We start from the raw sequence: 26,995 nt of genomic DNA on the forward strand, positions 1-26,995 counted from the left end.
TAGTCTAAGTGCACTAGTAATGCCATTTGGTTTCTACCGCTGTATATAAGGGTTTGGTAAGAGTGGATTACAGATAGACAGTTTTATATTACATACACTCACTCCTGCTTCAAAGTTTTTCTAAGTCACACTTCGGAGTACAAATTCATCACTGAGGAGTTAATCTTAAAGGGAATTCTGTACAACATTGGTATTAGTACTACACTACCTCGAAGGCTAGAGTGTCCGTTTCAAGTATTTTCACTACCCACACCTTCAATACACACATGTGTGTATGATTAGGGATATTCAAGCACACAACGCTGTAAGCATAACTCAACAACCCACTGGAATAGCAACCATTTCATCATTAGGGAAAAACTGCTGAGGTCTTCAAATAGATGGGAAGTAAAGTACTGTTTACGTTCCGATATCTTTTAACTGCTTAGATTTTTGATGTTGTGCGTACAAAATGTCTCCACATTTCAACTCTTGCTGTGTAATTTCGCTTTCAACTGCCTTGCTTTCATCTCTTTTCCCCATCGTGGCAAGACCATAGACCGTAGAAAAGAAGTGGACGTAGCCTCAGGGTCTGGAAAGTCAGGCATATGCAGAAGTGCCTAAACCTGCATTATGTGTAAAGACCATCAGGGGGCGACTCCACTGGCTCCAAAAATAAGTCAAATTGTATGGAAGTCTATGAGAAAACGACCCTACCCTAATTATTTTAGGGTAGGGTATGTTCCCATTTAAAGTCAAATAAAAGATAAAGCAGTACTCTTTAGGGCTTGGCCACCTTGTGATACAACAACCTGTCAATCAGGATATATAGCAATGGATCATCCAAATGTAGTCACTTCTGGATCCGAAATAACTTATTGCCATGGCCTACATTTCAAACACAAGGTTTTAAACTTGAAAGGGGGGACTTCATGGTGGCTAAATACACATATTTTATACATGATAAGGTCAATGCATGGCTTTTTCAAAAATGTGGAGGCTGTTGAAGAGATACAAAACAAGCCCAGGACATAAAGAGAGCATCTCCTCCTACTCCACGAGCCAATAAACTAAAAACACTTCCATTGCAGAGGAGGTAGGCTAGTATAGAAAGCATCTAGAGGAAGGCTGGAGTACACAGAAGCGGTAAGTCAACCTCTTATACAGTACAGAGAGGACTGAGAATGCACACACACACACACACCAATGCACACCAATGCACACCCACCCGTGTTAAGGCTGTGACGGCTCTACAATTCAATCGACTTCAAAATGTCTCCATCTCCTGTACCTGAACTCTCTGGAAGCCTGACCTCCTGACTTGTGGCTGCTCTCTCCCTCTGTATCTGACCTCCTCACTCTTTTCCTGCTAGAATGCAAATCTTCACATCACCCGTCAAGAGACCGGCAGTGTGAGAGTTCGGCTCGTTTAGTCTGCTTAAATGTTTGGTAGCAAAAGAAGCTCTGCTCTCTGGTTGTTTCAAGTTGAAAAAGGAATAGTTTGAGATATCTTGGGAAACACGCTTATTTCCTTTTTTTGCCGAGATTTATATGAGAAGAAGAAATTTGCTTCTGAAATAGTTTCATTTGACTCATTTTGAGACCGCTGTAAAGGTAGAACTTTTCACTATGTTACAATAGTAAAAAATACACACAAATAAACCTTTACTTTGTGCAGAAGATAATCTACCTAATCAGAGGAATACATTATTCCCAATATGGGCAAAACTGGCATTTGTAAATAAATAACTTCATGAGGCATGAAAGGAACACTTATAAACTGTTAAAGTATTCAAGATAACACAGGCTGATTAACTGATCTGCAAATGGTGGGTGAAGTATTTAATTAAATATCTTGTTGCCCCTTCGGTCACATTGGTGCTAAAAACTCTGTGCCACCGAGAGACTGGCTTGCTTTTGATACCAACGCTTTAAGCCCAAAAGTCTGTGTTACCCTTTAGAAGCATGACACGAAGATGCACCTTCACTAGCTAACACTTAGCACTACCGTATTCTCTTTTGTAATAGCACAAGTTTATTCTGTGCGATCCACAGCGAGCGAGCGTCTTCCTGTCATCCCTATTGTTTTGTAGTCGGTCTAACTCAAAGTCAGAAGTGTCGGAAACACTCCTTAATTTGATGGAGCTATGGAGGGAAACTGCCTCCACTCAGTCCCTTCCTCTTAAATGGACAATAATTGAACGGCCATAAAAAAATGGTACGCTCATTTATATTGGCTATTAAAAACGCACACTCTTTTTAATGAGCACTAAAGCAGACACCCCCATTAGCGTTCTCTTTCTGCCTTTAATCCTACCTCTCTCTCTCTCTCCTTCTAATCATCAGCTACACAGCCTTAGAGTGGTCACTGCACTGCTAACATTAGACTTTGGAGTGGAGGGAAGTGAGTTTAACACACACACACACACACACACACACACACACACACACACACACACACACACACACACACACACACACACACACACACACACACACACACACACACACACACACACACACACACACACACACACACACACACACACACACACACACACACACACACACACACACACACACACACATTCACACCGACAGAGGCAAGTCTAGATCTTCATAAACCCAGAGGAAGAAAGAACATGCAATGCGTCAATTGACTGTAGATCAATTGTGAAGCGTCTTCTCTCTCAACTCTGATGATTGGTGTCCCGAGGAATGCACAACCTCTTCTACAATAGAGCTAAAGCAGAAAAAGAAAGGGACAGATAACTACAGCAGCCATGCAATGCCATAGTCCTTGATTCAAAAAGCTAGCAGTTGCCTTCAAGTTCAGTTTCTCCGCTTTGTTTTATTAAAACTTTGCTTTTCTTGTCAAGCTGCACAGGGTGACATCGGTCTGCACCTCTGAAATGGCAGCAAGAGGTTACTCTTTGTGTCTTTAGGGAGGTCTATGTTCAGAATTCATTCACGGTGATGTCATCTAAACACAACCTGCTAATTGTTGTCAATCTAAAGAAGCAAAATATTGATTTCCGGTGAAGATACTGCAGAATAATTTTTTATAAGTAGATAAGACACTCCTCAAAATTGCCTAGCACAGCTTTAACCACCTTCTTATTCCAAATTAAAAAAAGAAAACGACTAGCCTTCATTGTAGAAAATGTGTCTAAGTTCATTAAAGGGTGATGGGTGGCAAGGAGAGGTTTGAAAAGTCCACCATGAGTCTTGGGTCCAGCTTCCAGTCCTCTCATTTTTAGGAATGGTGTTTTTTTTTGGGTTGTCCCTGACTCGACTGGCCTCAGTCCAGATGGGTTACTCTTGTTGTTGTGGTGGCGTCGGTGTGTGTTTGGCAGCCAGCGCTCCTTGCTCCTCCTGGCTCAGTATTAGACTCCTTGTGTCGGGGTACTGGCTGTTGTCAAAAGGCAAATGGTGGACACTCTGGACGTGTGTCTTTAGGTTCCCTTTCTGAGATGCTCGGTATGGGCAGAGCTGGCAGCAGAATGGCCTCTCCCCTGGGGAAAACACACACAATACACACTTTAAGTTGAAAGGTCAGATGGTCGCCAGAAAGGACATAACACAGGGAATGTGGAGACTTTTTGAGAGCACAGATTAAACAAGACAACGATGTAACACACGGATGAGTATTGCTGTAGTGCAAATGAAAAGAAAGGGGGGGGAAACAACCAAACACACAGACAAACATAAACCAAGAGACATGAAGGCATTTGGCTAGAAATAGGGCTTATTATTTGATAGGAACAGCATTCACGGTTAATTGTTGACATCTAATTTCACTTAGAAAGTTAACTGTGCTTTTCTATCCTGACCCAGATGGACTTCCTTTCTCTTTCCCTGCCATGTGGACAGTAGCGCCACACATCCCCTGTCTGTCATTTCCTCTTTTTGTATTCCTCTCAATCACCAGGGCCACCCTATGCCCCCACACACACTCAAACACACCCCGTACACTCTCTTGTAATTAGACTGACCTACAATGGCACAGACACCTCGGCGGAAAAGAAAATAGGAAAAATAATTATAAAAAAACAAGCAACACACACCGGAACAAAACAAATGAGATTGCCATTTAATTGCACCTAATTATCATTTTGATAAATGGAAGAGTATCAAAGCGGGAAAACAAATGACTCCCCGTGCCCCTCCCGCACCTTTCTCCCTGAAGAAGAAACAGGGAAATATAGCTGTTATCATACATCATCAGACGGTGGAGAAAGATAGGAAATGGAGGTGGAGATAAAAAAAAAAAAAGGTATAATTAATCAAACAAAAATCTAAAAAAAAAAAAACAGCTGGAGAGACGGGGAGGGCGACACGTGAGAAGAAAGCGAGAACCTCCACGACATCGTCCTGCGAGGAAACATCGCCGACGGGACCGCTGCACTACATTATAATAAAGGTTATCGTCACCGTAAAGCAGCGTCAACACTACATCTAATTGGAGCCCTCCGCCGTGCCTGCTCCCATCATTCATAGTGTGCGGTAAATCTGAGTCCATGTTGGGTGTGGGTGTGATTAATTAAGATGGAGGCGCAGCGCGTAGAGCCCAGCTCTATCCGAATGTCAAAGCAGAACCGATTTATTCCTCTGTTCCTCCTCTGTCTCGTTGACTGACTCGACAAAGTCCTTAAAGGCATCAAAGCAACTACAGGGAACGTGTTTGCACATCTGTGTTTGAAACATGTATCTGTAGACGTGTATACTTTGGTGTGGTGATGGAATGAGTCCCACGATTGAGTGAGCATCTTACCACTTTCAGTTCCCTCGTCTCGAACTGTTTATGCCTGAAATAAGGTTTGTGGCGAACACAAGCTTAGGAGATGTTCATGTTTTGTTCGACGTCAGAGAAATACCCCACTCGTGAATATCCAAAAATGTTTCGATTATAAAAACAGTTCCTGACAAAGTGACCAAATGAGGCTGCTTAACATCATCACGCCCCACACACGTCTGCCTTCAGCGTAGCGGTGCTGATGCGACCTTGATGCAGTCTGTTTATAGCCTAGCGTTCTTTATTTCTGGCAATTGCATTATGCTTCAAATATAACAAAAGTGGTGTTAATATGTGGAGGATTATCATAAACGTTTGTTAGCCAAAGGTCTTACTTTATGCAACATTCCAAAATACGATGGAACAATCCCATTGGTTTTTGGCAAAGGAACCCTTGCTATGCTGACTTCTGGTTCGGCCTACAAGTAAGCGTAACAACTGCACCACTCTGACGGCTAACAGTTATATTAATGTGTGGTCAATCTACAGGTGTACTTGTGGGGAGATAATGTGTTTGGTCATTTGTGTGTTTGTCCGACTGGGTTATGTCTTAATATATTTTAAAACGTATTTATCTCTAAGACCTTCTGTAGTTGCAAGTATCTGATGTCAGCACTTAAGGTGTTGATTGAAAAATTGCCATCTTAAGAAGTACAATTATTTTTCCTTAAGTGACATTAAAAGCATCTGCTACCTTTTCCTGACTTACTAAAATAACCTCCAAGCTTTTCAACGAGACAACTGTAAAGTGTTTTACTGGATACACACGCTGGTGTCAGGTGTGATCCAGCAGCAAGGGAGAATGCCAGGTGTTAATGCCAGTTGCACATGAACACAAAACACATAAAAGGCTGCACAGACACACATGCTGATGTGAGACAATCATACAAATACACATGCATAAGCAATGAGGGAGCCCAGTGGTTAGCCACGGTGCCACATACTTGTTTGGGAGCTTCAGAAGCGGTGGTGTGAGCGTCAGTACCTCTGTGGAGTCCGTTAAAATCATACCCAACTGTGGGGGGAGAAGGAGGATGGGGGGGGTGGGAGGAAAAGGAGGAGGAGGAGGGGAGGAAGGGGGAGGAGGAGGGCATTCGGTTAAAAGCTCTACCAGATTCACACAAGCAATTTCTTTCCTCCGTCCACCACCATCCGCACACATTAGCCACCAGCGCCCTTGCTAATAGAGGGGGGGGGGGGGGGGGCTGGCAGGGATGGTGATCATGGTGGTGATGATGGTGATGGAACCTGGTGGAGGCAAGTCAGTGATTTAATATGACGCATGTTAATAGAGGCCTCAAGGTGGCTGGCCTTTCCTGCGTGTGCACGTCCATGCTGAAGACAACCGTCGGTGACAACATTAATTACAGCTTTGGCGAGTGTTTACAGACCCTTATGCATGGGACTGTGTGTGTGTTAATGCGCTGTGTGTGTGTGTTTACTGCAAAGCTTGGGGGGAAGCTGAGCGCTGCATCACTTACCATTTGGCCTCTGTCACTTAGAATCACTGGCTGTGCCACATATCATTCACACTCTATAAAGAAGCTACTTATCTCACTGTCTACTGCGATCACTGCCGGTACGGGTGATGGACATGACAGGACAGGAGAGGGAGGAAGAAGGCGGGAGAGGGAGGAAGGCAGACAAATGGGAAAAGAGAGGGGATGAGAAAAGGAATGAAAGTAAATAAGGGAACAGGAGATAAGAGGAAAATGGAAGAGAGGAGCAGAGGTTATAGGTGGGATGAGGAATGGAAATGATACCAAAGAGGAAAGTAGAAAAAGGAAGAAGAGAGAAGAAAAAGTCATATGGAAGGATTAGGGGAATGAAACCAAACAGAAGGAGAAGAAAGGAGTCAAGAGAGGACAAAAGAACTGGAGTGCAGAATAAATGAGAGGAAACATGGGAGGAAAAGGAAATACAAAAAAGGTGTGAACAGAGGAAACAAGAGTGTAACAAGTACGAAAAATAGGACAGGAGAGATGGTGAAACAAATAAAGGAAGGAAATAGAAAGAAACTGAGATATTTTGTCACGAGTGGAAAGGAAACAAAAAGAGGACAGGAAAGAAGGAGAGAATAGAGGAAATGATGAGGAAGACAAACAAAGTAAAGATGAGTGTAAAGAAGACAGAACAAAAGAATCAAGGGAGAGGACACATCGAGAGGAAAGGAAAGGACGGGAAGAGAGGACATGTAAGTGCACGGAGGAAAAGTAAAGAGGAGGAGGAAGTGGAGGAAAAGGCAGAATGTCTAAATCAAGCTGTTTAGTGAATGGCATTGGGACGCATGCAAATAGATTCATAAGGTTGGCATGGACAAATGCTGTTCTGCTTCATTAGAATGCACAATTCCATCCCTCTAATTGACATGTGATTAATAATGTATACAATTTGTCACAGGTCAGTATCCGGAGCACATCATGTTTCACTTTTAAAAAAAAATAGAGACAGCTGCCCAGCCCAGGGCGGGGAGAACCACCGCCTGTCACACTCAAGTGAACAAAAAGATCCATTTTGATTTATTTCCGGGGATGCAGGAACGTGGTTGACGTATGGAGAGTCAGATGATGAAATATTGTCTGGAATGTGAATCCCCTTGCATATATTCCCTATATCTCATGTGAGCGTTGATTTGGGGGATAACTAGCTGCGAGGGCGATGACGTGTGTGTTCACAGGTGGTACGGGAATGATTGACTGTTGAAGGAGTGGCCAAGAGAGTGGGAACATCTAGAAAACATGAATAGCAAGTAGCTTACAGTACATGGTGGATCGGCAGGTTAATGCTGTACGATTCATTGTTTTTGCTGTTTCTTGATTTTTGTCCGGCTTACATTTTCCTTTTTGAACTATTTCAGTGGGTACCTAACCCTAACCCAACCAGTTCTCATCCAAAGCCTCGTTTAGTTACTGCGTATACACTTTTGTAAATTCATGTTGAAGGACTCGATTGTTCTGTTTGTAGTCCTTACACTTAGGGTCGTATTTAATGGAAATACCAACATACCAAGTGGGCTCATTAAGAGTTTTTACGAAGATTCCGACATTCACCAATGTGAATGCCCATGCATATATAATATAAAACCATTCGTATTTCCTTTTTCCCTGTAAAACTAAAGGTATCAAGCTAATGTCCTTATTATTTTGTCACCTTAATCAAATACGTTTTAATTTGATAGAGTTTAATTTGCCATTATTATGATATGTATTTAAGCCTACAGCGGGGGAGTTTCAGGGAATACAATTGTTATGCTTTACGTGGAATACAAAACATTGATTATGAGGCATTTCCATGATCTTGTTGATCCAGTTGAAGTACGTGTTCACGTGCAGTCTGTCTTTCTTTGAGTGTGTCTGTGTCAGTGTGGATGTGTTTACCTGTATGGGATCTCATATGTGTACGCAGGTGGCTGGGCTGACTGAAACTCTTCCCGCACTCGTGGCAGAAATACTGTCCCTGCCGCATCAGAGACGTCATCATCCCTAAAACACAGACAGGACAGAGAAACGCACAATTAGAAACAATAGTAAAGAGAAAATAGTCAGGACATCAGAGGTTCAATTTGTTAGAGGTTGAAACAGAGGTACAATAGGATTCAAATTAATGGTATGCACTGTTAGCAGACACAGGCAAGACAAGGTATTTAAGTAACACTTTATATTAAGATACACAAATTAACCATCAACTAGTTGTTGATTAACATGCATATTAGCAGTATATTGGCTCTTTATTAGTCATTATAAAACACTTATTAATGCCTTATTCTGCATGATCCATATTCTACAAGTAATAAGCCATTAGTTGAGAGGTTTTCCTCAATAACTCTCTAATTAGTGCTTATTTATTGCAAGTAAGGAAGTTGTTGTACATGAGTTTTGGTCTTAATATGCTCTGCTCAATATGGGCCTAATAGGCCTACCACAAGAATAGTAATTCTCCAATAATAACACTTAACAAATATAATCTATTCTTATGTAACAAGACATGAAAGTATAAGTGTTAATTGTGTCTAAATAACAACAAATTAGGTATTTCTATTTTTCAAGTTTCAGAATTCTGCGAGGGAGCTTTGCACTATATAATGCCCAAAACAATCATTAGAGTGGGACAAAAGTGGTTCTTATTGGTCTTTGGCAAACAATAACACTGTTTGTCCCATTATGTAGATCAGGGGTGGGGAACCTCCGGCCTCCGGGCCGTATACGGCCCGCGAGACAATTTGGTGCGGCCCTCGAGGTAATTTATAAACACGCAAAAAAGAAAAAAATGTAAGAAATCTAGACCGCAAAAAAATTAAACAAGCGAGTGTCTGTTTTTCCTGGCCACGGTCAGGGTCCTTTGATACAACACGAGCCTAACGTGTCATCACGTGGTATATGTCTCGACTGACAGGGGTGCAGTTCTGACGGAGAGCACCAGAACGCCACTCCAGCACTTCAGAAATTGCAGTACCCATAAGGAGCCTTACACATGCCGCAGTTTCTGCGTGTCTGTGTATTTAGCTGAAAGCCCAGTGTCGATCTGTTCATCTGTCATACTGATCATACAGTCAATAACTTTGTTGTTATTAGCATCTGGTTAGCTCGCTATGCTAACGAATATAAGACGCTTTTTCTACAACCAGTGAGGTAAAGGCACATCTTTATATGATCATTATAGTTATAAAAAAATAAGAGAATAAAGTATAGGTTAAACAGGTATAAAATACTATATGACAGTAAAAAAAAGTTGTTATTAATAAAGAAGAATACAGTTTGAAAGGGGAGTGATTTGTCAAATATTCATAAAGAAAAATAAATCTGCTTCCAGTTCTGTTTCATATGGGTGTTGAGAGATGTATCCATAGATTTCCTAATGTTGCTCTCACACCAGATTGATGCTTTTAACTTCAACATTTAAAAACAAAATCTTCCTGGGGGAGCATGCCCCCGGACCCCCCTAGAGGAGGTTAGGTCCCCCCCCCACTTAAATCATGTCCACATGGATAGGAAACTAAATACATTTGCACACATCTTGTGTCCATATATTTCTGTTTGGGTGGTCACGCCACACCCTGCACGTGCATGCATACGTGAGTCATGGTGAGATATCTGGATTAAGAGGTTGCTTTTTCTTTGCACAGAATGAAATGAATGGGCTGTGATTTTAGTTTTTTTAAGCAGAGGTCAATAATTTGTACGGCCCTCTGAGGATATTTTAAAAATTGAAATGGCCCTTGAGAGGAAAAAGGTTCCCCACCCCTGATGTAGATGCTTAAAAATATATAGTAGCCTACTGTCAGTGGACACGCAATATTTTCTTTGTTTGTGTAATATATATCGTTTGTGTAATCTCTTTTGGGGATCGGACCTTGAGATGAGGCATGTTGCGATCGCAAGTAATGCAAAATGCATGTAGCATTTAGCAGCCACAATGCGTTTGATTGTGAATTACCCACAAGTGTCTAATCCTAAAACACCTAAGAGCTGCATTTTCTTGCGATTTGCTCTTTGCTCACCACGTCGTTGGGCGCAGAGCCGTGCGGTGAAAACAGCCAGTAAAGTTTTGTTTCTATAGTTACCTCCCCTTGCTAGCTTGCGCCGCTTAGCACCTGTCATCTGAGTGGTTGCCCCCGAAAAGTCAGAGGTGAACAAGGTCAAAGTTGAAATAATTGTTACTTTTAGGGTTAGACAATTTAGAGCAGTTATCTCAATAAAAAAAAAACAAAGTCAGCGTTTTGCCGCTTAAAAAAAAAAGTACATGCTGCATTCAAAGGCCAGTTGAATGTGAGCAGCAGTTATGTGTGACTTTTCTTAGAAGGGATGGAACACGTGAACATCAGCATCAGTTTATTTCGAGGCAGAATACATTTTCAGATTGAATGACGACGTAAAGGTCAGCGTCGGGCAGAGAGAAGGGAGTGGGTGAACATGAGCACAGAGCCTGGCTCCCAGCAGCGGTGGAGCTAGGTAGCGTCAGTGGTAGTGGACTTGCTCAGGCATCATTAGTATGTCTAATGTGTCATTATGAGTGGCTAGCTCCAGGGGCTGGACTGCAGCTGTCACACAGCATCATCTCAGAGTCTGACAGCCAGACACACATAGCACACACACACACCGCATAAATTACAGGCAATTAAAACGCCCCGGCTGTGATGTGCCCGCTCCGCTGCCCGTGTGTCACATGTCAGGTGTGTATGTCTGCATGTGTGTGTGTGTGTGTGTGTTTCAAAAGTTGTATATATGTGTGTTTGGTCCAAAAGAGGAAAGAGAGGCACAGACTGGCTGCACACACGCAGAATGACTGAACACTCCCATTACATGCGCACGTCAGATTAACACGTTAATGGCCTTAAATGCGGAAAGGAACTTGTTGAATTTTGATGAATTGACTCGCGAGACATGGCGTGAGTAGCCTACATGAGACATTAGGAAATTCTTCTCTCAGTTTGTCTCTTTTAGAAGCCAACTTTTTGCAGTGTCAGTATTTACGCAAAACTTTAAAACAATCTTGAAGCTTGCTCTACAGTTTTTTTATCTGATACAGATAAACATTGAGTTAAGGAAAACTTCAGAAATGTTACATTAACATCAAGAACCTCATATAATATTAACATTTCCACAATATATATGACAAATATAAGACAGCTAACCATGTTTTAATGCTATAACACATATCCAAACAAGACATAATTGCGTTACTTGCAGGTAACAACTTTTGATTTAAAATGTTCTAATAGAGCCACTCTCAGTTTACTGCAGATGTATATCAGCATGTGTGCACATTTCTTTATTGAATTATTGAAGTGCCAACCTCGGGTTGAGATTACCTGGATGACGTTTGGCCTATGTAAAGCTAATGGACATCCTGAATTATGGCTGTTTTTAGTTTGTATCTTGATGGTTGAATGCAGTTGTAAGTTGCTTTGGATATTTGCGGCGGCTAAATGAAATGTAATTCAAAATGAACCAGTACTTGATTTATCAATTGTTGATCACCCTGCTCAGCAGACTATGTATCTTGGTCCCAAGATTTGGTCAAAATACAACACAAAATAAGTGTTTTTTTAGTCCAGTTTAGTTTATGCATGAGTAGGTTATATTTGTGAATGCTACATTGATTTTGCATTAAGGGCAAATAAAAACATTAAAAAACTACGGTAAAACCATGTGATTTCTCAAATGATAATCCATCCATCCATCCATCCATCTTCTCCCGCTTATCCGTGGTCGGGTCGCGGGGGTAGCAGTTCCAGCAGAGAGCCCCAAACTTTCTTTTCCCTGGCCACATCACCCAGCTCTGACTGGGGGATCCCAAGGCGCTCCCAGGCCAGCGAAGAGATATAATCCCTCCACCTGGTCCTAGGTCTACCCCTTGGTCTCTTCCCAGCTGGACGTGCCTGGAACACCTCCCTAGGGAGGCGCCCAGGTGGCATCCTAACTAGGTGCCCGAACCACCTCAACTGGCTTCTTTCGACGCGAAGGAGGAGCGGCTCAACTCCGAGTCCCTCCCTGATGACCGAACTTCTCACCTTATCTCTAAGGGAGACACCAGCCACCCGGCGGAGGAAACCCATCTCGGCCGCTTGTATCCGCGATCTCGTTCTTTCGGTCATGACCCATCCTTCAAATGATAATGTTAAACTAAAATAAGGCAGTATAAGAAAGTGACCACAAGAAAGTGATGGGTCATGGGGCATGAAGCCTGATTTTGTTTGGTGAAGCAGACAAAATGCATACAGTGTTGCCATTGAGCATAAAGAAAACTGTTGAGGAAATAACTGTATTTAAGAAATTAAAATGTTTGACTTGAGATATGATTGATAAGGACCTGTCAGCTTTCATATAATAAAGCTTTCTGGTGTGCACCTAAATGTGCATTTCATTTGAGACTGCAACACACATACTAATGCTCTCCTGTGACCTCTCCTGCTGACAGATGAAAGACCTGGAGGTTAGTGGGTGCTCTCTGTGAGGCGGACGCCTACTGCACAGACCCCTGGCAGGTGCATCAGCACCGTTAGCATTCAGCCTGGCATATACCTGGGCAGTGCCCGCTAGTTGTGTGTATGTTTGCGTGTGGATGGAGGGACCCAGCAGGACAGGGAGGCAGAGGAGGTGACAGAGAGTGTCTCTGGCAGCCCGACTGCTGGCCTCTGGATACTCTACTCCTACTGCGGGCCGCCAGCCCTTCTCACTGATGCACTAATGAAAGACAAGACAGTACTGGACGGAAAACGCAAGCGGACACACATTCATACGCATATTACAAAGAGAAAACAGGAGAAAGACTTCAAAAAAGGTCACTTTATAGCATGTGACTCAAAGGGCTAAGGCGGGTGGTGACGTTATGCGCCTGGACGGGTGACAGCGATGTCATGCGTCGGCTCTCGGGCTGTTGTCTTTGACCCCTGGCTCCGCACAGCCCCACTTGACCTTAGAGACACAACTGAAAATGGGCAAATAATACGCGTGTTCGGTAATGACCATTTCCAAAGCAGCTGGTGGGGTAATTATTCTGTCTCATCTCCCTCCCTGCCTCTTATTTTCCCTCTCTCTTCATTTCGCCCTCCCTCCATTCGCATCTGTGCGAGTCTCTCGTCAGGCAGAGCCGTGACCTAAACAGTTTGTGACAGCTTTCTGGGAGAGTGGAGCTGGAGACTAGGCATGCCTCCCAGACCTGAGAGTAGCAAAGGTTCTCTCATGTCTCTCACATAAAAAAAGAAGAAGAGATACACACTTGCATCTAAAAAACCCAAGCACATACTGTATGGACACACATGCACCAACACACGCTGCCCCAGATATAGCCTCTTATCAAGTCTGACAAACATGCAAGCACACACATGTGCTCATTTAATGGATAACCTCTTCATTATTCAAAAGCTTGTCAGAACCAAGCACCATGTGTGTCTGTCAATCACTTTCTGCCAGATGGCGAGTTAGTGTGAGAGGCAGAGTTGGCCTGTGTTGGAGAGGATACATGTGTATACTTCATTGAAGATACTTTAGGTGTGGAACTACGTGATTGCGGCCATCGTGTTGTTTAGCCTTTGAAGTGTGGGCATTCTACTCAAGACAGCTCAAAACTAAAATACTCACTGGAAAACGTTTCTCTTCAACTCTTGACATTTGGCATTTTCTCCAAAGCTAAGACCCTCTGGGCATTTGGTATATCAGCTGATGATGAGGGATTCCACTGAAGAAGGATTGCTCCTACATACATTTAAAGCTACAGTTGGTAACTTTATAACAAAATAACATTCTGCCGTATTTGGTGAAACTGTCACTATATCCTGACAGTGGTGAATGAGATAGATTATTTAAACAAAAAATCATGTTCCTTTCTAACCCAAGTTCCCCTCATGGCATTTTTAAGATTCAACTGCACCAAAATAGCACGACCAATCAGAGCCAAGGAGTCTCTAGCACTGCATGTGAACTCCAATCAAACTGTCAAACTAGGCGGAGGTGATGAATCTGATTTCTGGTACTGCAATTTTTTTTTTCTACCTTTTAGAACGATATTTGATTGTACTGTATGGTGGTAAAATAACAGCCTGCTCCAAACAATGGGCAATGCTTGGTTTTGGCTCGTGGTTTTATAGCCAAACAGTACCAGACATTTTAGGTACTGTTTATCAAATTGTTAAATTTGACAGATTAATAATAATAATACATTTTATTTGTAGGCGCCTTTCATGATACCCAAGGACACCGTACAATTTGTTAAAAAAAAGAAAGAAAACGCTAATAGTCAACAGAACATGGTAAAAACACAAACAGGGAATCATGGAGGAGACAGTCAGATTGATCGGAGTTCTAGAGACTCCTTTGCTTTGAGGAAGAGAAACATCATTTTCTTGATCTGTCTAACACAGAACTGTCAGGATGTAGTGAAGTAGTTCCTTACCAGTGGGATCCATCAGTGCGTTGGCCGCCCCCCAGCGGTGGTAGAGGGAAGCCAGTTCATGGGGGCTGTAGTTATTGAGGAATCCGAGAATGTCTGTTGGCGTCTCTGGCGTCTCTGCCATTGGCTCCTGCTTGACATCTCCACGAGCCTCTGAAGGCAAAGAAGAGGAGGAGGAGGAGGAGGAGGAGGAAGAGGAGGAGGAGGAAGAGTTCAGCAAAGTGCCCCCATGTGCCTGGTAGGCTCCGTAGTCGTGTCCTGCAGCGGTGCTATGGGTGATGGTGCTGGGCCTCGTAGCTTTAACCCGCCTCTGGCCGTGGGCGTTGGGAAGCGGCTGATGAGGGGAACCTCTAGCCCGGCTGTACTCTGCGAGGCCATGTTTGCTGGACAGCATGAAGCCGAGGCCCTCTTGAGGCATCGCATAGCGGTCAGAGATCCGGGATGCAGAAGCTGCGCTGGGGCTCGGGGCTGAGGAGCGTGAGGCGGCACCGGTGCTTTTCTCCAAAGAGCTGGAGGAAGACGACGAGCCGCCCCGAGGGTAAATATCCACTTTGGGTCTGAAGCAAGACTGATGACTCTGGTCCTCCATGTGTCTGACACTGCTGCTGGTTTTGCTGCTGCTGCCAGGCCGGACGGGGACTCTCACGGCTTGGGTCCCCGAGGTGGATGAGGAGACTCTGGAGGTCGAGGAAGAGGGGGTTGAGGAGGAGGATGATGATGATGGCATGGCTGCTTGACTGGCTGGCTTGCTCTTCTTTGGAACCTCGATAGAGTTAGTTGGAGGCTGGGTGCGTTGGGCACGCATCAGTGGAGGCAGCGATGGGCATTCCTTCCCCTCCAGCATTGGCGGGGGACCAGTGCGTCTCCTGGGGGATAATAAGTTGTCTCTGGAGCCCTTGGAACAATTTTTCAGGGCCCATTTCGGAGCAAGATTGGAGCTACTGCTGTTGATGCGGTGAGCCACAGTCTGGTGCATCCAGAGCACCTCGGGGTAGCGGGTGGAGTGGGAGCAGAAGGAGCACTTGTGGCTTGGGAGGCCTTTCCTGTCCTGGGTTAGGGAGGCTATGCCCCTGCAGCCATTGGCCCTCATGCACAGATCAACAGGGGTCATGCTGGGATCGAGCGGGGAGGATCGAGCTGAGAGGTAAGCAGGAGGAGATGCTGAGTTGTTCATCCCCTGGAGGAGAGCTTTCTTCAGCTTGGGGTAACCACTTGGGGTGCCTCTGCCTGAGCAGGGGCTGGGAATAGGGCTGGGTCTCTCTCCGGGGGCAGCGGGGTGTTGGACACGAACATGAGTCAAGTAGACCTGCAGCTCTCTGGTGACAAAGTCACAAAGGCTGCAGACGTAAGGCTTCTCATCTGGAGAGGAAAGAATGATAACATAAAGGTTAATGACTGCAAAGGAAATATTCTTGATATATATTGTACTTCTACTACTACTGTGCCAGATTGACATTGTTCCACCCAGATGTAGTTTTGTTGAACAGCCACCAGGCTGCAGTATTGGCCAGTTTTGCAATGTATCTCTTTCATTACCACTGTCTGTTTGTCAGCATTATTACATAAATAGTACTGCTTTGATCTGTACTGCGAGAAGGCACAGGCCAAGAAAGAAACCATTCCATTTTGGAACATATGCAAATCTCAGGGCAGAAACATTATGTTTCTCTTATGGAAACGTCCTTGGCGGAGCTCTGTGCTCTTCACATGCCCTTCAAGTTTCACTAGTGAATATATTCTGAAATAAAATGTGTACTTTGGCTATTACAAGGACGGTGAGCAAATCAACGCTAACAAAATAATAATTGTGAAACAACTACACAATAATATTACAATATAGCTTAATAAACACATTGTGATAAATAACACAAATTGGAAATGATAACGTTTATAAAATTAGTATATAGATCTTAAGGATATTGTACTGGAATTGCATTGTATTGCAGATATGTTCTCTTTATGAAGACAGTCGTATTTCATCCTGAAATGCAGCTTCCTAAATTCCCCACAAGATGGCGTTTGTGACCAATTCTTTCTTACGAATGAATGCAACTGCTGTTACAAACACACTTTAGGTCTCCTAGAGTGTAATTAGAAAAATAAGAATATAAATAAACCAATGAATGTTGGTACTAGAAGTAGTTGTATTCATAATTTATAATAATAAGCACTTTGAGCACCAGCAAAAGCGCTATATATAAATGTAATGTATTATTATAATTGATATACTAACATTACATTTCATCAAAAAACATGACAAAGTTTACAAAGGTTTAGAATATAAAACCATGTCCAAAATGTACAGTATATACATGCACACACTTCAATATCCTATGATATCCTCTTCTTCACAATAACACCAGTAACCTGCCATCTGTTTTTCGTTTGGCTTCCTGTTGGCAACACTGGCCAACACACACACACACACACACACACACACACACACACACACACACACACACACACACACACACACACACACACACACACACACACACACACACACACACACACACACACACACACACACACACACACACACACACACACACACACACACACACACACACACACACACACACACACACACACACACACACACACACACACACACACACACACACACACACACACACACACACACACACACACACACACACACACTCAGAGTCTGCCAAGGTGTCGCCCGGGGCTGGGCAGTGTTAGATGGGAGGGTGCTTGGACTGATGTGACCATGTTTTTAGGAGTAAATGTTATATAAATCATGTATATTATATCAACAAACCCCCTCAGAATATATAGAAAAATAAATTAAACTAAAATGTGTATTACATGTAAGCGAATAATAAGACACTACAATCAATTACCATAGCTATCACCATGAAACTTCCCCAGTTGATTACTGAGGCAGTATTACATTTGGCAACCATTTTTGTTAAGCTACAAGTATTCGGAAAACGAATTTTCAAATATGCATTAGGCATTTTAATTAGCTATTATCAATTAGGATTTTGAACATAGAAGAAATCTACAGATGCAATCAGGCAAAATTGGTCAAATGTGAATTAGAGGTCTTCTTTTTCATAAAAAGACATGTTTTGGAATCAAAGTATCCTAAACTTTCCAAATTAAGCAATTCATAAAACCTGTATGTATTGTTTCAAGCAAATTGAAAATCCTGATTATTTAAGAATCAAACTGAGAATGATAACAATCAATAACACATTGTTACCGATCCGTCTGAATGCCCATAATCTCAGTGTGCATGTATACTGTCACTTCTCATTAGCATTCCTCAAAAGTAGCACTGTGTCTGTGAGGGACATCAGAGTATGGCGAATAGAGCGTCCTCTGAGTGTCTCTTTCCCCATTGCCTGCATCCTCTCCATCGGGAGGTGACTCTATAAATAACCAATCCCTCAGACATCGGGCAGCCTGGATGGCTCAATGGTAAGAAGAGTGGATGAGTGACAGTGGAATTGCCACAGGAGGTAACCTTAGAGATTAGGAAAGAGTCAGAGGGGACAGGGAGAAAAGGGATGGACGTGCTGAAGTCGTCGTGACAAGGATATTCATTTGGTATGCACAGAATCTGTAACCATTTTTACATGAAATGGCTTTTAAATAAAATCAGATGATATCTCTTTCTCTCTTGTTAGTGCAGGTTTTATATCCAATATATTAGATAGATTTGTATATTGTGTATATATTAAGTTAATACGATTATTTGCTATGAATTGAATTCCTCAAACTAGACACCAGGATGTTCACCAAACCTTTCACTGCTGGAGAACAGGACTGTAATTGTGTGTCATAACAAATAATTGGTTTTTTTCCAATAAACAAGCTCAGCAAAGAGAACGAGGAAACGTGCAGACAGATTGTCATGGCATAAAAGGAGAGCAAAAGACAAATCCACACACAGATGAGGGGGGGTGAGGGGAGTTTCCTGACACAGGAAGACCTGAAATAGCATACAGCTCGATCAGGCCTGAAGAAATGTTGCAGCTATTTTTGAATGTCTGTACTAACAGGGAGGAATGGTAGCTATCCCTTCAGTTTGCGATCCACTATCCTAACCGGTTCTAACTGTGATTTCAGTGAGTTTGAAAGTTAAAAGACAAAAGGCAGAAAGCTCTGGTGCGTTGTATACACAGGATTCCTTCCTTTAAGATACTTAAGCCATGTTTATGGGTGTTTTTTCCTTGCATGGGTAGGTTTTCTTTTTTTGCTCTGCAGTGTTTATTGGTTGTGAAGGTGAAAACAATGATAGGCATTCCAAGAATGCCTATCATCTACTGACATGCCACTGAAAGGCTTGCACTTTCAGTTAACTGCTAGTTTCATACTGACACATTGGATTGCTGTTAACATAATGTTCAGAGGCAGTTAACATGTTTTCACCATATGTGTGTGTGTGTTTGTGTGTAGTTCTCTTAACAGCTGAAGTCTGATGTACTTTCAAGATGTTGCCACATGGTGGCTCCAGCTCCCTCTCCATACACACTGATGTTATGAGGAGCTCCATCTACACAAAGCACATTTCATCAACAGATGTTTACTACAGTGACAGAGTCAGAGGCTGGAAAGGGCTACAGTTTCTAAACCGACTGCAGCGTGTGCTTCTATTAGTAAACTGCTGTGTTTACTTAATGTACAGTTTTATGCTAGAAAGTTGAGTCAGTACCTTACAAAGACAGATTGAATATTGACTTGGCAATGGTGGTCATAAGCAAAAAATGAAACATCAAGGGAATCTTCAGCACTATAGCCTCCAATTATTGATTTCATACCGAATATGTGACTGACAGATTGAAACCAAGCTGCAATTCCCAAATGAGTAATATCTAGGTTCAGCTCCCTTAAATTGCCTTTGATTCAAGATTTTAGTTTCAAAACAAAAGAACAAGATAAAAGAAGACCAACCTGTAGTCTGTCCAGAGTTTGCCGTACCCATCTCTGAGGCCTGGTTCACGAGGGTGGAGGCAGGCGGAGAGTCCCCATACCCCGGGGTGCTGGGCCGGCTGGGGGAGCCTGACTCGGGATCACTGGTGGAGCCCCATCGCTCGTCTCTTGAAGCTCTTTCCTTGTAGCCCACAGATGCCCTGCCTCCGTCCTTCCTGTGTACCCGCTGGTGGACGATCATCTGGTGACGACTGCGGAACACCTTCCCGCACTCAAAGCATTCGTTGGACTTGGAGGCAGATGGTCGCCGCCGCTCCTGGCGAGACGAAGGCCGGTACTCGGAATCGCTGAGGCTCTCTGGCGTCCGGTCCCCTGAAGAAGCATGGCTTCCAAAACCAGAGCTGCGTCGCCCTGAGTTACGTTTCCCTTGACTTTGAAGGACATAACGGCTGCTCTCCTTCTCAAAAACCACAGCGGCCCCGGCAAGGGCTTCCTCCCCCATACTTCCTACCCCATAGGAGCCCTTAGAACTTGCCTCCACTGGCTCAACAACCCTTCCTTTTGTAGCTAATTGCCAGGCCTGGTAGCTGCAAAATGGATCTAGCTCTGGGATTCTTTGACCTAGCTTTTCATTGTCCTCTTCATCCAGAGTTTTCTTCTCAACAGGCTGGAGGTTTAAGCAGTCAAAGAAACGTCTCTTAGCAGCTGGTGAGTCCTCATCATCACTGAGTGGGCATTGGCTCGGGGATTTCCTGCCATAGCTGACACTGTGGATTTTTTCATGGGCCCTCAGGCTCTCTTTGTTGTGGAACAGGTTCCCACATTTGGAACACACTTGATAGATGGATGAAATGTGGCTCGTGACAACTTCGGGATCCTGAGCTACGTCATTGATGGTGGCTGGAGGCTCAGCAGATTCCCCTTTTGACCGTGCCCTGGATTTGGTGTTGTGTGTTTTCATGTGCGACTTTAGGAACCAGGCTTCACGGAACCGCCGTCCACAGATGCGACAGCAGTGGTCCAGGATCCCTGCATGTTTCTTCATGTGTGACTTCAGAAACCAGGCCTGGGTAAACACCTGGCCACAGGTCTCACAGGGGAAGGTCCCGTCACCCTGAGGTTGGACGATATCAGGTTCGGGCACAACCTCTTCCTTAACAGTGGTATCATCATCTGCATCTGCTGTTATGTGGACCTTTTCAATATGGCTGAGGAGCTGATCTTCTCGAAAGGCCTCATAGCCACAGAGACGGCAACAGAAAGGCCTCTGGTCAGTAACAGGCTTTTCTCTTTTCAGGCTCCTACCAGGCACTTTCCTGCGACTGTCCTCTCCACTATCCCCATTAATCATCCGGTTACAAGCTGAGCTGCTCTTAGTTGGACTCGTACCTCCATCAAGGCCCTCTGAAACACTCATCTCCTCCTCCTCGGCTCCACCCTCTTCATCCTCATTGGAGTGGTGGCTGGAGAGGGTGCCCAGTTTGTGGCTGCGGATGTGAACTTTGAGGTTGCCCTTCTGAGAGGCCCTGTGGTCACAGTAGGGGCATTTGTAAGGGCGAGCACCAGTGTGTCGTCTCATGTGCTGGGACAAAGAGCTGAGGAACGGGAAGCTGCGTCCACAGACGTTGCAGTCAAAAGCCCCTGGGGTTTTGTCTTCCTCTCCATCAATGTCATTTCTATGGCTGACCTTGTCTCCAACCAGCTTCTCCTTCCCTGCTGCCCGGGTCTCCATCACCTCCACACTGCCTCTCGGATTCATTGTACAATCCAAACTACCCTGTACTACCTGGTGTTTCACAAGTTCCAAAAAAACCTGAAACTACTGCGATCTGCTTTTGCACATCTAGGGAAGTCGAGCGTGCTTAAGTTCAATTGTCATCTGCCTTCAATCATCCAGGGATCAAGCTGCTTACACAGCAGCTCATTTAGCACTCTCCAGTTACTGGATGCAACACCATCTATCCATCTTCATCTGGCACTGTCAAGGAATCAGTAGTTCAAACTATCTACATGCCACAGGCACCATAGAAAGCAATGCATGGAGCGTTATCATTCACTTTGACACGTGCTTACGGTCTCTGTGTCCAAACAAACACATTTCTTTCTTAATTCCAGGTCTTCATTGTGTCAGTGGGAAGAGGTTTCGAGTACTTTTCCGCCACACTTGTGTTCTTCATTTTATTGTCTTCTCTCCATTATCTTCAATCACACTGCATATCCTTCACCTGCAAAAGCAACACAGAAGAAAGACACAAAGGGGGGTGAGAAAACAGACAAAGTATGTATAAGTAAAACAGAAATATACCAAAGGTAATCAATTTTCAGACACATTTAGTTGCATGCACATCGACACTAACTCCAGCATGTCGGTGTTAAGCTAGATCTGCATGTATTCGTGTAGTACTGTGCATTTATGTAAGACCCTGGTTTTGGTCATATTTTTAGGGCAGCTACAAACAGAACAGAAAACAGTGCATGACCTCTTTAGAAACACCTAACACACAATCAAATTATGATTAACACTACCCCTTTTTATTGACCAACATATTTATCTTTCTTAGACCCTGCATCTATTGTTACTTAAGGCAAGGCAAGGCAAGTTTATTTATAGAGCACTTTTCAACGCAAGGAAATTCAAAGTGCTTTACAAAAAAAAAAAAAAAAATGAAAGACATTAAGCATATACTTTAAGCATATACTTAAGCATACGTATATATGTGTTTATACAGATTTACATCAGTATACATTATGGACGGGCTATTATCGTGTAAGTCCACCATGTATCTGTGGCTGACATTGTGCACCACCACTGTGCACGTGCATGTGTGGTTGTGAAGAGCTGTGTTGGGCTCGGGGCTCTGATGCCACACTGGCTGAGTCGACACTTTACACAATCAGGGTGTGGGGGGGTGAGGGGCTGTGTTCACATCAGCAAGATCAGCAGTGCCACCATATTCCCTCCCCATACTGGCCTCACTCAACTGACGCTATCACATGACAGGGATCTTAAGTACACAACAGGAAGTGGCTCTTCAGACAGTTTGCTTTGCTCTATTTCTCAAACTGGAGTTCAATGGGGTGGGGGAGACAGTCAAACAGAAAGAGAAAGAAAAGAAGAAATGAAGCAGTGTTGACTAATTTAAAAAAACTGTTTTCACCACATTTCCTTTGTATGACCTATTATTATTTCTTGCAGCAAAGTCCCAATATTCTCACAAGAATCACTCAAAGTTAATCACATCTTTATTCTCAGCTCATCGATACTATCATTACAAAAGAGCCACTTTCTGTTACAGCGTACTGGAGTATACATTTCAGCCGATGCTAGATCCTGAGAGTGTGGACTGAATGAAAAGCGACTGACAGCATTATTATAGGCTATTATATCAAGTGACAGGGCCCATGAGTTGAGTTACTGCCAGGCTCTAATTATAAGTGGATAATTGATCATAATCATAAGAGGATAAAGTGGTGGAGGAGGGAAGTTAGCACCAGAACAATCATATGTCTTCAACTCTCACGCTGAAAATGACTACCCTGCGCCAAAGCCACCTATCTATCTAGAACAGGGGTGTCAAACTCAATTTCATCGCGGGCCACATCAGCATTATGGTTGCACTCAAAGGGCCGGTTGTGACTTTAAGACTTTATAAATATACATATATAATATATTTAATATATATAAAATAATGTATTATTTATAATACATAACTTCCTCTGCATTGGATTATTACCGGATAGGGTAATAACTTCATAATTAACTATGTCTGAAAGCAGAAGTCCAGGGCAAATAATTGCAAGTCTCTTCAGTGCGCATGTCACAAAACAAGATGCATTGTGGGACATGTAGTTTATGGGCAACGTGCTCCTGTAAAGTGTCGTGTAACCGTATAATAAACTTATTATATTATTTGTATGCTCTTGCGGGCCACATTGAATTAAGTCGCGGGCCGGATTTGGCCCCCGGGCCTTGAGTTTGACACCCCTGATCTAGAATGATTTATGCTATTGAAATCAGAGCGCCCTCAATGGCTTGCCATCCTTCCTCCTGGAGTGCTTAGTAAGCTTAGGCTTCCAGTTGACAAGAACAGTGCTGCTCCAGCCAGCACTGCAGCTGTGGCTGACATTAGATAGAAAAGCATCTCCAGATCCATACCTTTTTCTGTCTACATGTTAGGATTAGAATTGGGGGTTAGGGTTAGTCTCAATCTTGATAAGCATTAAGGCTCACTATATCCATATGCGTTTTCAAAACATTAGCTCTTTTACATTCGCAGCCATGCTAGTGACATAGCTCTAAGGATGGCAGTGATGATCTGTTGGTCAAATGCACCACTTTGGTCCAGACCAATCTACATTCATGTTACCCAGAGGATGACACTTGATGACTTTTAAGGTCTCCTCTAGTGTCACCGAAAGTTTTTACTCTCACCATCCCAATGATGGATTGGCGTACATGTCTATTGTTTCTACAATAGACATGTACAGATTCCCCATGATGAATGATGTCTGTAGTGATCCCTATCTTATCCTCTATAGCACTTCTAAGGGGTTCATATGCATGATTTTGAGCGAAATGTCTCAACAACTTTTGAATGGATTGGAAATGAGAATAACTTGATTGATCTTCAGCCTATTCTAGAGGCTTATTTCAAGCTTTATTTGTTTTCCAACAAGTAAGACGTGGTAGAAAAGACACTTAAACTTCATTGAAGGCAGAAACAAACTGATGTTTTGTAACATTCAGTGTGTGGTGCTTAGCAAATGCTATCATGCTATCATGCTATCATGCTATCATGCTATCATGCTATCATGCTAAACTAAGAAGGTGAACATGGTTAACAAGAGGCCTGTGCAACATCCGTTTTATTACACAAACATCTAGTGACACTAACATCTAGCTCAAAGCATCACTGATCCTCACAGAGCCGCTAGAATGATGTTATCTTTTTGTATTGTTTTTACAAACATTATAATGTGTCTTACATGCAGAAGAATTGATGAACATCATAACACCAGTGTAGACGTTTACATCCTTCCCTAAATGCACATAACTGCCGTCCTTTATGGGTCTCATTCATGTGCTTTGGTTACGTGACATAACATATTCCAAATATTTTATGAAGTATACAAAAACATGAAATTCAACGAAGTGATATTCATGAATTTATGAGCTTGGATTTAACTAGAACGATAAGAAAATAAAGAAAGTATTGATACACTTGACACATCATTTAAATGAGGAACAACACAGTTTAAGGGAATATTCCAATATGCGGCGTTATCAGGTGACTGTTGACATAAATCTACCATAGTTTCCCCCTCCATCTGCTCCATCTGCTCTCCATCTCCACAGCCTAATGTTACTCATTAATACTTAGTAGTTTCTTTTCTGCCGCTAAAACAGAGGATAATAATCTTATTTCCTGTTAAATGGCCTCGCTGATTGGGGGTCAGTATAGAGCCGAGGGGGGTTGAGACTCTTCAACAGTAAGCCGGTCATCCACCAGGCAGTCGCATGTGCAAATTGAAATGTAATCAGATTAGCTTCCAGAAGGGAAACAATGCAGGCTCCTCACCGTACAGGCAAAGGGGGGAGAGAAAAATGACAAATTGGCTTAAGGGGGGAGAAACTGTCCAGGAGAGATGAACAAGATTAGCAATCATCCAAGTCATCAAAAAAGAAAAGAGGCATCAAAGCCGTTCTTCGAGCAGACATGGTGCACTAAACGGATGACGTGTCGTCCTGAAGCTAGAAAGAACCGTCCACTTAGCAGCTAATGAACCTCTCGCAAGACCCGAGATAGTTTCAGGCAAGAATTTGAGTTTTATTTCCTAAGTGTGTTTAAATGCTGTATTCTCGTGGAAACACTTTTCTGGTCACCTTTAAATACTTCAGACCTGTCCAAACCTCGTTGGGACACGTCACTGTTCTGCTATTAGACGTGCCATTAATGGACACTTAAACCGCACCACAATGAATCACTGGGAGTAAGTGGAGGCCTTCGCTCAGCTGATAATGACTGCTGTGTCAAACAAAAACAAACTGTTCTTTTTTTCCCCCTCAATTCTTGCAATCTCAACTTCTGCTTTGTGGACACTGAACCGTAGCAGCTAAAGTTGGGCCAGAGGAGGAAACCCACTCTTATTTTCCCATCCATACGCAGCCTTCGCAGAGCTGTTTGGCTATTTCTGTCCTAGAGACTCCTGAGGTTCACATCTGGAGTGCGTCTTGAAACTAAGTGTCAAACTGTGCCTGAAGGCCAGAACCAGCCGAATGGTTTTCAAATCACAAATGAGTACTTTTTAAAAGCAAGACTTCTAACGTTATGACGTTCTTAGTTATGTTAACTTTTACACCTTAAAATGTCTATAGACGACTATATTCTGTTGGGTTGTGTACCAACCTATCCCAAGCGTTTTTTTTTTTACAATTTTCAAACCTAGAGAAATCCATCATTGTAATCATGGTAACATCTGTTTCATGTCCCTTCTGTGCAATCAGCAGCAGTTGTGGTTGTCGGCCAGAAGCTGTCCTAAATGGGCTTGTTGTCGAGTTTCAAGCCAAACTACACTTTTAAGATCTTGGCGTTTTTTTAACTATGAATGAACTGTAACTGGATGAAGGATTTAAGTCATCGGGCGTACGGATCATACATTCTTAATCACAAGCACAATCTAACAAAAGTTAGTGTTCAGTGGGCACGAACAACATTGAAGAAACAGTGTTTAGTGTTTCAACGCTTTTGATCACCGTGTTTGATTATGTTTGCAATGTAAGAGACCTCTGAGGGTTATTTGTCTCCTAGAGAAATCCTCCAGACTGCAAAGGTGTCAAAAACAACAACTCCCATGATTCCTCGCTACTTAAGCGAGTTTGAGCCCTATACAAATCCCATGTATTATTATTATTATTATTACTTCAGGATGGGTACTATTATAAAAAAAGGTTTTTCAAATTGGTGACAAAACAGGACTCATGCAAAGGGTGCTCAGCCTCACTGCCTTTCTCCTCTGTGATAGAGGCCAGGAAACACCTTCGTCATAGCAATCATGTCAGAAGCAGCCATGACACAAATCTCCTGCACCCAAGGGTGAGGAGATTGGCTTTCATAACACACTGACTCACTCACACTGGCACCTTATCGCTGATAATGACTGTAGGTCCTTCCTCACGTGGGACATCCGTCAGCCGGCATGGGCTTTGCTTTCCCTCCCACTCAGCATTAGAGGTTAAGAAAAAATACACAGCCGGGAAAAATAGAGAGTGGACCTCTTGTTTAAATGCACACACACAAACACACGCATACATGCCGGGGAACTGAGGAATCAAGAAGCAAAACAGAGGGGGCTTTTAATGTTGTCGACACACATCTTTTGAAAGTCTATATGTGCACACTGTGGGCTTTTAACACTGTTTCATACAGG

At 43.1% G+C, this 26,995-nt stretch overlaps 1 protein-coding gene across 4 annotated transcripts in view; it reads right to left on the reverse strand.

Moving 5' to 3' along the window:
• Positions 1-2,502: 2,502 nt before the first annotated feature.
• LOC117461165 (zinc finger protein 516-like) overlaps positions 2,503-26,995 on the reverse strand; it is a 48,703-nt gene continuing 24,210 nt past the window's right edge. For 2 of the 4 annotated variants that reach the window (XM_034102934.2, XM_034102933.2), the window contains exons 2-5: positions 19,589-21,792; positions 14,666-16,021; positions 8,152-8,256; positions 6,035-6,648 (exon numbers count right to left, since the gene is read on the reverse strand). In XM_034102934.2, the coding sequence (XP_033958825.1) occupies positions 6,329-6,648; positions 8,152-8,256; positions 14,666-16,021; positions 19,589-21,326 (3,519 nt within the window). In that variant the 5' untranslated portion in view covers positions 21,327-21,792 and the 3' untranslated portion in view covers positions 6,035-6,328. Of the gene's footprint in view, positions 3,495-5,718; positions 5,790-6,034; positions 6,649-8,151; positions 8,257-14,665; positions 16,022-19,588; positions 21,793-26,995 lie in introns of those variants that run through there. The other 2 variants (XM_034102936.2, XM_034102935.2) reach the window with 2 other exon arrangements.

The sequence above is a fragment of the Pseudochaenichthys georgianus genome, chromosome 16 (genome assembly GCF_902827115.2).
Source record: "Pseudochaenichthys georgianus chromosome 16, fPseGeo1.2, whole genome shotgun sequence".
NCBI lineage: Eukaryota > Metazoa > Chordata > Actinopteri > Perciformes > Channichthyidae > Pseudochaenichthys > Pseudochaenichthys georgianus.